We start from the raw sequence: 13025 nt of genomic DNA on the forward strand, positions 1-13025 counted from the left end.
TTGCAGACTGGTAGTATTTCAATTAACAGTCTATTACACGCATTAATAACCCAATCTGTTCCTGTAAAGCAGATTCCTGTCTTACAGAGACTGATCTTCAGGCAGCAGCCTCAGCTGCCCTATTTTGTACTCAGTAGCTTTATACTGTACATAATCCTCAAACTCACCAGCAATGTCCTGTATTCCTATGCAAGAAAAATACTCTACTCTGGATCTACATGTTCTGTCACTAACAGGACAATTCATTTATCATTCACCCATGCTCTGTTTTAATATTCTGACTAATAATGTTTTTAAATGGTAAATTTATGCATTAAAGTGGTTTTCTTTACAAATATTTGTAAAAATAGATGATTTTTTTTTTCAACATCAGATAATACTGACACTTAAAACTCTTACTCATTCCCTTTCTGGAAACAATACAACAGCATTCTGCTATGTTTTGCTTATAAGTTTGGTTTTGTTCTAAGTATCTAACTTTAGTCCTTCTCTAGGATTCACTCTGTGCAACTTTATGTTTTCTAAATGTACAGTGAGCATCAGCTCCATGCCCACTTAATGGCGACTGGGGAGACCCAGAACACCCGTGGGCAGTTCCCCCATCCTTTGGCCCCACCCTTGGATCTGGAATCCTCATGAAGGATTTAAAAATGTTCAGATTGCATCTCTCACATATGCTAATTGCCCAGAGCTTCTATAACCAAGGAGGGTCAGACCTACAAGCAATGAACCATTGCCCCTATTTTAAATGCATCCCCTAGAATTTTCTGAGTTGTCTTCTAGAGGTGATTCTTCACATTAGGCAAGAAAAGGCTTTGAATTTGTCCTTAAGTTTATTTGGCTAAATTTAGTTGAGAAGAACCCCATCCTAAATAAAAATAGGTTTGCCATTATCAAGGAATCTCTACAAGCCAGGTTTATTATAAGGTGTGGATGCAATGTCTTTCACATGATTAGTTCACTCAGATTGATGTATCTTTCTCCAGTTATTTCACATATAAATTACTGTGGAAGATGGAGCAGTATGATTTTTATAATCTACTTCATTTACAATTTGAGATTTGTAACAAGAAGCTTGCAGTGCCTTTATTCTTTACAAGTTTCCTCCTGTGACAATGCAAATTAAATTTTCTCACTATAAATTTAAAACTTACACAGTTCCTTGGTTTTGTTTTTTTTTTCCCCCAGGTAATGTAAATTAGTACCATCTCTATTATTGCTATGCTCTTACAAACAGCCAAATGTGTGGGTTTTTTCCCATTTTGTGTATTTGCAAATATAGAACAGTATATTCATAGAGCTCATGTGCTTCAACTGAGTCTGGATGTCACTCTAAAATAAAGTAACAATTTCTTCATATCATAACTTTTTTTTTTGTAAGATAATATGCAAAATACATATATGTAAAGTCTATACTACAGAAGAATTCAAAAGCTAAATCTGTAATTTGCATAACTAATTCAATAGCATTGTATTAAGGTGAGAAGCTTCTGCACATGAAAAATACATCTATAGCTATTTTATAAACAGGAAAAATTATCAGTCCTTATAACTCCTGGTATATTATTCCTATATTGGATGGGGTTTGGTTGCAGGTAGTGCAGCATCAGTGCTAGAAAACTATTCAATGAGAATGGTTTAAAACAGGTTTTCTGAAATTCCTGTGACCACTCGTTAAAGGATCATAGCTTATTAGACAAGCTATAAGACAAGAAAAAGCTATTTTGCTGTTCAAATACATTTCTGGAGGGACAGAAATCCTCTTAAGAACTTAAAAGGACAGCAAACTAAAACCAAATAGACTTTATGATAGACTTCCAGAACAAGATAGAGATTTGTCACTGTAGCAACTTTTGCAAGTGTCACATTTTTTAAAACTCTGCCACAAATACATGTTAGAAGAGTGTGAAAACTGTAAGGGATCAAGTCCAGAATTTATATTAATTACTTTCTAGGAGAACATTAAAATTTTCGTCTAAAAACAACTATTTCCTCATAAATATATTTTAATTTAAAAGACTCTATCCAAATCATGCCTTGTCTTAGGTTATTTCCCTTCTGCCATACTATTTACCCCAAATAGGAGCACATTACTCACAATATTCACATTAGTCTCTAATTAATTACTCAAAATGGAATTATAAATATGGTATGCATGTGAATTCATTCTAAGGCTAAAAAATATTTTAAAATATTGTCATCATAACAAAGGCCATTTTAAAAATACCCTGATGGTGTAGTTACTGAAAGAAGTAGACGATAGGTAATAAATCCCTTTTAAAAAGGAATTTAAATTATTTGCTTGTTTCTTACAAACAGAATCACACGAAAGCTATATTTATCTCCTTAAGAACACTGGAAAATTATATATAATGATAATAAGATATCTCTAAACTTTATTATTCACTAACACAACTAATATATTTGGTCTGTATTTAGCTAATTTTAGTGAAGAAGAGTACAATGTTCTTTCATGGTCTTTCTGTGTGTGTACCCATACTGGCTGTATAGAGACTAGTGCAGCTGGTCCCTGACTCCTCCTGAAAACTCCTGAAATAGAAAGAATTAACACTGTTGTCATGTGGGATATAAGGGAGATGCAGTTCAACAAAAATGCCATCAAAACCAATCATTTCAAAAATAGCAATCTGAGCTCTTAGAATTCTTTGAAGAGAAAGACATTTTTTCCATTAGCCACTTTCAACTACAAACTTTACATGTATAGGCCTGTTTCTGAAAGAAAAATACCTTTCTTCACAAGAAAAAGAGTATTTCAAGTCATCCAGAGTTAGTATTGCAAACATATGCGTGCTGCACACACATAAGGAAAGGTAAATTTTTCTCAGCCCTTTCAAGTGAGTTCTTTCAAGTCCTCTTCAATTAAACATGGGTTTAGCTTCACAATAATAGAAATGTGCAAGCTGTAGTATAACCACACTGTTGCAGTACAAAACCCTAACCTGTAAGCCATCCTAAAATGTGAGAATAAGAAGCTCAAGACTGCATCACTGCTATCCCTCACTTCTGAGTAAGAACTTTCTTGCCCTACTGAAGTCTGAACACAGGCAGAGTGAGTGCAGAGGGATCAGTGAGAGTAGTAGAACTGTAACAGAATTACAGCACAGGGTAAGATAGGATGAGAAAATTAAATCTACAGTAAATTCAAAATACTCCGAGTAGCTCACTTGCTAATAAAATTTTGGTTCATTATATCTTTGTGTGAAATTTTTCTCTGTAAATTTACACTATCTGAAGTTATTGAGGATACACTTCAAGCTATATATAAGTTTATACATATATATAACCCAATGACTTAATCTATTATGAAAATATGCAGAGCTTTGACACTCTATTAAAGAGCAGGCACAGGGTATCTCAGTAGGAGAAATCTATTACCCAGCAGAACTAACTAATCTAAATCAACACATCTATTTTTACTATTTTACTATAGCTTTTGCTATATTTTTTCCTGTTAGAAAGTGCATTATTTATTTTCTGAAGTCTGAGCTAAGATGCATCACAGAGGTTTTTGGAAGACACTTACGGGTAAGTGGTGATTTGTGAGGTGGAGAGCTGTGGAGGACTCCTAAAGTGGCCAAACTGTAAAAAAGACTCACTGAACATGACTAGGGAGAGTGAAAGAGGACTGAAAAGGTAAGAAAACTGAAAAGGTATTAAGAGGGACAAGTCATATTTAGGCATGGCCTCTAAACCCAGGGCACGCTTCCACAACTCAGCGATTGGAAAACTTTCAACACAACTGCTAAATGAATCCTGGCACATTTATTTATAGAAATATACACAGCAAAAAAAAAAAAATTAGCTAAATAAACTTTGATATCAGACTGCATAAAAAAATTAACAGACCAAGTGTTTGTCTTCCTATAAAATGTCAGTGCAAACCTAGTTTTTTGCTGTAGACAAACTGTTGCTGGTGGTAGATTGAGCAGTGTTGGGTGGATAGCTTTACAAGGCTCATTCTCAAATGGTCTCTGTCATTTGAGGTGCCAATCTGTACTACACAAATTAGAAAGTTTTTTACATTAAAGTAAGAATATTCTCCCCATCTTGAAAGCATTTGCTATTGCTGCAGAAGACTACCATTAAGGAAAGAGAAGCAAGTGAATAGTCATGCTTTACCTGTCCATACTTTGCAGCCAAATGTAGGGGTGTCCAGTACTGATTATCCACTACATTGAGATCAGCCCCATGATCTAATATCAGAGATGCAACATTCTTGTATCCATTAGCACAGGCCACATGCAGCTGCAATATAAAAGTTAAATTTTGCATGTGTTAATAGTTTGAAGAACTCATCCATGGTGTGCTACTTCATATCTTTACTAAATCACAGTTACAGGAAGTACAAAATGTACATGTGATTACTACAGGCTAGAAAATTACTGACAAATCTTTTTCAGCATTTATAAACAAGTTGCACCAGAAAAAAAAAATTCTAGCCTTTTGTGAGCTACTAAACAAAAACTAAACTAACCTAGTCTATCACTTTTCATATAACTTCAAGCAAACATTCTTTCAAACACATTCAAAGACTTCAGGAGCCAAGGTAGAATCACAGATTTCAACAGGGCTTGAGCTCTCTTTAAGCCTAGAACTAACATTCTTCAGTGGCAGTTCAAATATTCCAGATTTAAGCTAACATTACGCCAAAATAAATTCATTAGCACATAATGAAACCAAGCACATTGAGACTGCAGCACAAAATTAGTGACAAAAAAAATACTTTCTCAGTTTTGAACCACAGAGATTTTATTTTCTATACTTGCATTGCTTCTGTAGATACTTAATTATTTTAATTGGTAATTGTTTAAATAATTTTAGTTGATTTTCTGTATCTCTAAACTTCATTTAAGAGTCAAAGTGGAATAGAAGGAGGGTAGAAAATGCAGTAACAGAGTGAGAGAAACTCAGGTCAGCAGGAACTTTGGGAGGTCAGGTAGTGCAACATGCTGCTAAAACAGGGACAACTTCAAAGGTAGCTGTGTTTGCTCAGGGCTTGTCACTCTGAGTAGCAAATACTGTAAGAATGATAAAGTATGAAAACTGTAATGACAAGAAAAGAAAAAAACCTCAAAAATATCTTTATTAATGCATGATTTGAGGAGCTGGACATTATCTTCTGCAAGGTATAATTATTTAAGGCAATGTATGTGTTTGGCATTTATATCAGCAATCAATCCACTATATGTTATTTATAGGACAAGTTTTTTTAATATCAATAACTCCTACTGCCTTTCTGAGATTTTATTTAAAACAAATAGTAAGTGTGCAAAAAAATATAAAAGCAATATAATACCAAATAGGCCTTGTGCACAGAGAAAAAGAGAAAGACATAATAGGGCAATAAAATTATTTTCTCTTGTAATAATAAAGTAGAAGAAAAAATACAAAAAGGAATACTATATCAAGGAAAAATTGCTATTTGCAGGTTTTGGTGGAAATTGTTTCTTATACATGGTGAATAACTGCTGAGGCACATATTTCATATTATGAGATTGATCCAGGTTAGTTTAGTTGTCTTTACTTCCTCATACTCATATTCGTCTGCTGTGATCTCAAACATTCCCTTCACTTCTGGGAACAAGGAGGACAAGACCTGAATTTTGTATTTGGCAAAATATAACTGCTCATCCCCAGTCAGAAGAATTTAATACTCACACTAGGAATAGGGCATAGGAATATTGCAGAAATTGAGAAGTCAGATTAAAGTTGGTCCCTGTATCCCCAAACCACACAGCTCAACTGCATGGCTTTTTCTCCTCAAAGAATTGTTAGAAAAAGATATTATTTTCCTGGTGATTGAAATGGATGGATAATGACAATAAAAAGGTCTCGCAATAAACCTGTTACTACAACTGTGTAGTTCCAAAGTCCCTGTAAGAATAGGAGACACTAAAATAAGAGTTCAGGATATTATTTCTCTTACCTGTTATTTCTGGTTCAGCTGCACACAGAGAGTATGCATAAAGTTTTCACTATGAACATTATTGATGCAGAGGGAAGGAATGCACACAACTCATCAAAAATCTCCCCCTGGAGAGGGTGCAAAACTCCCCTGGGGGCAGAACTTTGATTTTGCATGCTATGATTTCCAATATACAAAACCCTCAAATTTTTCCTGTGATTTGACACAGCTTCATAGTGGAGGGAGGGTGTGTTCTAACAGAAGAAATTACATTTTCTAGTCAGACATCAACTTGACAAGTGCTATTTTCAAGCAGTGTAAAAGTTCCTAGGAAATATTTTATGGCTGAAATATTTCAAAGAAAAAAATGCTGTCTGTTGGTATTGCATGTGCACAAATGTAGGTGTTATGAGTTTATGAGAATGTGTGTATTTATACATTAAAAACAATAATTCCTTGCTTTATTCATCTTAACTTACACATGGACTAAGATATATATTCTGTCAAGAGAAAACAAAACTGATTTGAGACTTAAAACAGAGATATTTGGCTTTTTTGTACAGATAGATGTAGAGGAACAAAACGCTCTGATATCCATACAACTATCACAGGCTGGCTTTATTCATGGCTATCAAGACCCATGAATAAAGAGGTAATTGTTTGACAAATTCTGGATTTTCCATCAGTTTGTCAATAAAAGTTTCACATAATAGAAATCTCAAAGAAAAGCAAAATTACCTACTTTGTATCTATTTCTTGAAAAAAACAGATTTCAGCATAAGAACTCTTCATGCAAGAAATATCCCTTTTGTCAACATTGTACTAAGCAAACAGAAAAAACCTCAAAGTATCCACAGTGTTCTTCTCCCAATATTTGTTGTTCTGTTAAACATCTTTCAGAAATGTATTTCAACTATTCCAGATAACTACAGGAAAGGTCATATACAGTAAGATTTATTTAAGATCATAACTCAGTCAGTTCTGACTAAAATAGCAATAGAAGTTAAATACAATAGCTATGTGATTTAGCAGCTTAGATAAAAATACCAGAAAAACTGGAAGGTAAATTAACGCTTTTATAAAATAAACTAAATCTTGTGCTGTTTCTTCCCACCCTTTCTCTGCTTCCCTCCTGTTTTTAAATACAGTTAACTCCCTTGGGGTTGCTACCCCAAAAGTCACAGTGTTCTGTTTCTGGAGAGAGACAATGACTGGATTAAACCCAGATATGAGACTGATCACTTTTTTGGTTATAGCTTAAACACTCCACAGGTATTAAAATATGGAATGATTTAGTATATTAATTCAGTATCAGGCAATGCAATTCAATGCAAATGCAGAAATTATAGTAATAATTATTAGTACTCTAATAATATTAGTAGACTATATGCAGCAAAAAACAAGGTACTTTAAAAAATTTATTCAATATAATAATGCTGCTGATTTACCATTGATTGATTGATAATGGTGTTCAAGATTTTATATGCAAAGGCAACATTCCAAAGACATGCTATGGAAATACACATTAATTTAGAATTATTTGACTGCTGAAGAAATAGAAGTCCTAACAAAACAAATGGATAGAAGATCTATTTGCAGAAAAAAAAAGTGTAATAAAACCCAGTGACTAGCAATAACATGCAAATTTGGGAGTAGGGGTACTTTTCCATATATATGGTGAATGCTTCAATACACTGAATCAAGATTTGATTGCTGCACAAAAAAGCGTTTTAGTAGGGCTCAGCCAGAAGATACGAGCCAAAACCAGGGATCACTGAGTGAAGTTTCAGTCCCTCTCTCACATGGAATGTCAGAGACCACATGTTATCCCATGCAGCTTTAAACTATGATGTTAATATTTTTACTATTAAATTTGATGTTGCATATTTATTGACTGGGAGAAAAAAAAATTGTCATTGAGATGTTGCACTACCCTATTTTAAAATCCATATAATGCATGCAATTGACATACACCTATTTTCAAAATACCAGGTAGAACCAAAACCTTAAGAGAATTGCCTTGCAAACATGCTGAACTTGTTGCAACACATGCATATTCCCAGGGTGATGATGACATGCTCCCACTCACCAGGGTAACTCCTTCATCATTCTTCTGATTCACACTCCCTCCACTTGAGATGAGCTGTCTGACATCTGTGAGCATTGTCATAGCTCTCTGAATCTTCATTTGGCGCAAGGAATTCAGCTCTACACCTGCAAAAAAGAAAAGGATAAAACCTTCTGCTCTTTTATTCATCAATAAAGAACAGATAAAAGATTTTGTGCTCTGGGTTTTAAAAAGATTAATCAATATTTAACTAGACTTTAGTGTATATTTTTGAGTGTTTACTTACCTACAGTTACCAGAAAGTCCACTCCTATCTTTATCAGTTGATACATGGATGATTTAAGTCAGTTAGCAATATCCAAAAACCACCCTGATCTCCTATTGACTGCAAGAGCAGTTGCAGGTAAAGGAGCTGCAATATCATGAAACCCACTGGGAGTGTAAAATAGCTGTGATTGGGAAAAGAATTTTAAAATCTAAGGAGCCACTCAAGTGTTTGGCACTTATTGAATTAATTTTTTTGTTGCTGTTGCATTCTTTCAGCCCTGCAAATACATCACAGTACCCAGACCAGTCTCTCACATTTGGTGGCTGAACTGCTTGAGAGATTGCGAAGTCAAGCAAATGACATTAACACTCAACACTTTTATGTGTCTGGGTTATTTTTAACTGGGGTTAGTTCTCCAGCTGAGCCTAGACCACTTCAAAGCCCCATAAACGATGAGGAAATGTTGCATGGCAGTAGGAACAAATGGTAGGGGATTAAAGGAATGAAGGGTATGGGATTGCTTGTGTCAGCTTTGCTACTGAAAGAACAATTGTCAAAGAACAGTGTTAAAAAGAAGATAAGCAAGGCAAAGAATAACCAAAAGAAAGTATGGTCTCCAGTCTGAAGAGGTTTAAAATAAGAACCAGGATACAACAAAAGTGTAAAGTGGTTAAATTAGAAATTGGGTGTGGTTTGATTGGAATAAATAACCAAAATTCGGGACTTCATTCTTCTGCTTCTTGCTCCATGTGATTATTTAAACCCATATATAGAAAATGCAGTTTGAATATAAAAATTATATTCTGGCCATGACATAGGAAAAAAATAATATGAATAAATGATTTTTTGTTTCCCTTCCATATCTGTCACTGAGTTGACAAATGACAAACTATAAATTAATTAATTAATATGCATTTAACTTAATCTTTTATCTTCAACAGTACCTGAAGTTCTTAACATTATTAAAACTATTGAAGCATGTTTCATGGTAAAATCATATTTTGAGTTTCTTATTTTAATCTGCCCTGGAACTTGTATAAAAGGATTCATCAAAGAATTCGAATTTTTTTTCCCAACTGTACGTACTGATTTATGTTCTGTTGCCTGCAACAGTTGTAAGAGTTTCAGCTCTGAAATGAAATGTTCAATGTGAGCACTACCTTCCTATTCTCTCATTTTTAGACCTGTCACCTAAATGATACTAAAGAACACCAAATGTAAAACACAAATACAAGCATGAGATGGATAAAATTATGTTTTCTGTATCTGGATTAACCCTGTAATCTTTCACATGAGTGTAATTTAGACAAACACATACATGTATCTACATATATCTACATATGAGACACTGGTAGATTAAATTAGACAGTGTCCCTAAAGGAGAATGTATTTAACATCCTGCTTCCTGGAAGTTGCTAGACCAGAACACAATGCCAATTTCACAGAATGTTCTCAGTGTCTCCTAACAATCAATGTTTTTTGTCAGAAATAAAGCTTTTATGCCTTCATCACATTTCAGAGTAATGATTTCAAACTACCTGATGATATTTGCAGCCTGCCAATGAGACATGATGTCAATTAATTCTTTTTTTGCCTTTCTGTTTCTATTTTCTGCTTTTTGCAACAGTAAATTAATGGTTTAACACTCTTTTCTCAGTGACAGAACTCTCCCAAATACCTAAGGGCAACGTACATCCAAAATTAATTATCATTTGCAGGGTTAAGTTGATATTTTAAACACCCAACACTGAAGACTGAGCAGACAAAATGAAACTTCACTGATCCAGATGAAGTTCTCTAATGTTCTCAAGTAAAAAAAGACTAAAGTTTAAAAATAGAATCAGCATTTTATACCTGATGAAGGAAGACATGCTTAAGTACTGCTGACAAAACTTATGTCAATTTTTTCTTCCTCTTGATATGTCTACTAAACAATTAGAACAAGTTTTGGGTTTCAAGGAGACAGGAAACCGTTGAAAATGAATTTATTACCTCTTTTGTCTGAGAATACCTCAAACACTCAAAAGCGAAAACTAAGTTCACAATCCACTAATTAGAAATACAATTTCTGATTTTCCCAGGAAGATAAAATGAAAAATAAAAAATAAAATAAAAATACTGAGAGTGAAACACAGTTATTATGAGTTTGTTTCCTTCATCGTGTTAAAGGTAAATTACAGTAATGCCTACAGGTTGAGGGCAGAGGCCAGCTGACTCCACTCAGCCTCCTCTAGCAATTTACTACTGACTTACACCCAACATAGTCAGAGAATTAATACATTAGTACATTGTTATATTAACAGTGAAATATTGATCCTTATTGCTTGCAAATTGCCTTTTATAGAACCCTGGTGTGACTTAACTGGGGCCACAAAAAAACCTAGCCATTGAAAGATTAACTCTGCCATTGTTGAATAGGAAAACAAGAAAAGCATTCAGTTGCATTAATTGCTATATTATTTTCTGTCATAAAAGTAATGCAGCCATCAGTTCAGAGAAAACACAAAAACCATGCCACAGAGCAACACAAGTCAGTCTGTGTGAATCCAAAACTTATTCATGACAGGTTTACTTATTCAAGACAGTTTCAAACTAATAGTTGTATAAATGAATGATACATATTCCATTAAACAAACAGAAGTAAATCAGCCCGAGAGGTACCAAAGTGACATGGTTTCACAGATATCACTTTATAAATATCCAGAGTAGGTTTAAAAATGCTACAGAAGCAATAGAGTTTCTCTTTCTCTACCTTTACAAAAAATATGATGAAAACATGCAATCGAAATTTCAGTCTTAGAAGTGTAGTTTTGAATTCCAAGAACTCAGGAGCTATTGGGCTTCAAGCAAAGACTCCTCTAGTGGGGAGTGAGAAGCAGATTTATCAAGCATGCACATACATCATTCTGTGAGGCACGAACAAGGAGACCTTGTCAATAAGTGCTTTCCCTTAATCAAGTTCATAATTCTGGGGAGTTTGCTTTCCCCCTCCAGGGAGTGATACTTTCCAGGAATTTAGATGGAACAAAAAAATGCTACTCATACAGTAAGTAACTCTCACTGCCTAAATCAAAGAATGACCTTCATGTTGCTTTTCAAAGGGGAAATGTGGTTTAGATATTCAGCTGAAATGGGACGACAGCCAGCATGAGTAAAAAGAGGAAGAAAAACGCATTGGCATCTAGTATTGGAATGGATTCATATTTCAAAAACTAGAAAGTCAAAAAAAGAAAAAAAAAGGCATAAGATGAAAAACAACCACTCCAAACACACTGCAAAATCAGAAAAGCTACATGGTCAGGAATTCTGCAGGAGATAAGATGGGAAAGGAGTAGTTAAAATAGCAGTGACCCTGCAGGGCACACATTTGGTGATAAGTATCAGTGCTGATGTCAGGCAGGAGCATAACCTAAAAGCCACAAAATAAATTAGCTCTCACTGTTTAAGAAAAACACCTGACAAGGCTTTGGCATGTGCTTTGGCTGCCTCACCTTCTCTGGCATATGGTTATAGAAGTGATAACCAAAAGGAATAGAAAAACCTCAGATAAATAAGGCAAAAGTAATTTTCCAAAAGTTCAGTGATAAAGAAATACAAGGCAAACAGAACTGAGGATTGCTATTAAGCACATTTTCCTCACAAATGTCCAGTAGAAAGAAGTGTGCAAGGGGAACACCCATTCCTGGGACCAGTACAAATTAAAGCACTGAAGCACTCTGGCAAACACCTACTGCACACACTCCCAGCAGCCACTCTTGCTGTAACCTGCAGGTCTCATTCTCCATTAACGTTAACATTCTAAAGGAAAGGTCAACAGCATCTTGTCTTGCAAACTTAAATGTACATCAAAAACTTGCAATGCATTTGAGAAGCCAATCTCTCCTCTCTTCTCTCATTCTTATCTATATCTGCCCTTCCTGCACAGAGCTGTAGATACAGCAAGGCTCTTTTCACCCCATGTATGATGAGCCTCCCTTACTCTTCTATAATTCAGGGAATACCACAGTTTAGAATTTGTATTTTTTTTCTGTGCAGTGTAGAATAGGATAGACATTTAAAAATACAAACATGGCACAATTCTTTAAATACTAATTTCATACATTGAAATATTCAGATGTAGCTATTATTTGATTTTCTTAAAGTTTTAGAAAGACTTTTCTGGATGCTTAGTAGATATCTTTGTAAACAGTATTATTTTTGTGAGATTACATTGTTCAATAGCCCTTGTGTGTATCACTTGGCATTATGTGAATCTGATTTTCAAAGGTCAGCATATAAAGAGACATGCCAGCAACATTTACTACGTGAGAAGAGAAGCCAATATTTTCAGATTCTGTAAAAGAATGTATACTTGTAAAATTACTGAAGCCTATAGCTCTAACTCACTGCAGCAGTACCAACTGATTGTTGCTGGAGGGTTTTGCCTATTTGCCTTTAAAGATATCATTATATATGTTTAGTGACGCATGTTTCGTTTCATAGACTGGCTGGGTTGGAAGGAGCCTTAAAGATCATCTATCTCAGTCACCTTGCTACAGACAGGAATACCTTTCACTAGATCAGGTTGCTCAGAGCCCCATCCAAACTGGCTTTGAGTGCTCCCATAGATGGGGCATGCACAGCTTCTCTGGGCAGCCTGTTCCTGTCCCTCCCCATCCTCACAGTAAGGAATTCCTTTCTATTATCTAATCTAAACCTACTCTCTTTCAGTTTAAAACTATTGTCCCTGTCCTGTCACTACATGCCCATGTAAACAGTCTCTT

The 13025-nt window shown here is 34.8% G+C and overlaps 1 protein-coding gene across 4 annotated transcripts in view; it reads right to left on the bottom strand.

The window, feature by feature from the left end:
- The window catches only part of MYO16 (myosin XVI), a 368415-nt gene that overhangs the window by 192849 nt on the left and 162541 nt on the right, over positions 1-13025 (bottom strand). For all 4 annotated transcript variants that reach the window (XM_088160175.1, XM_088160176.1, XM_014883245.2 and 1 more), the window contains exons 6-7: positions 8016-8140; positions 4141-4266 (exon numbers count right to left, since the gene is read on the bottom strand). In XM_088160175.1, the coding sequence (XP_088016301.1) occupies positions 4141-4266; positions 8016-8140 (251 nt within the window). The remainder of the gene's footprint in view (positions 1-4140; positions 4267-8015; positions 8141-13025) is intronic.

Source organism: Sturnus vulgaris, chromosome 2, assembly GCF_052056855.1.
Source record: "Sturnus vulgaris isolate bStuVul1 chromosome 2, bStuVul1.hap1, whole genome shotgun sequence".
NCBI lineage: Eukaryota > Metazoa > Chordata > Aves > Passeriformes > Sturnidae > Sturnus > Sturnus vulgaris.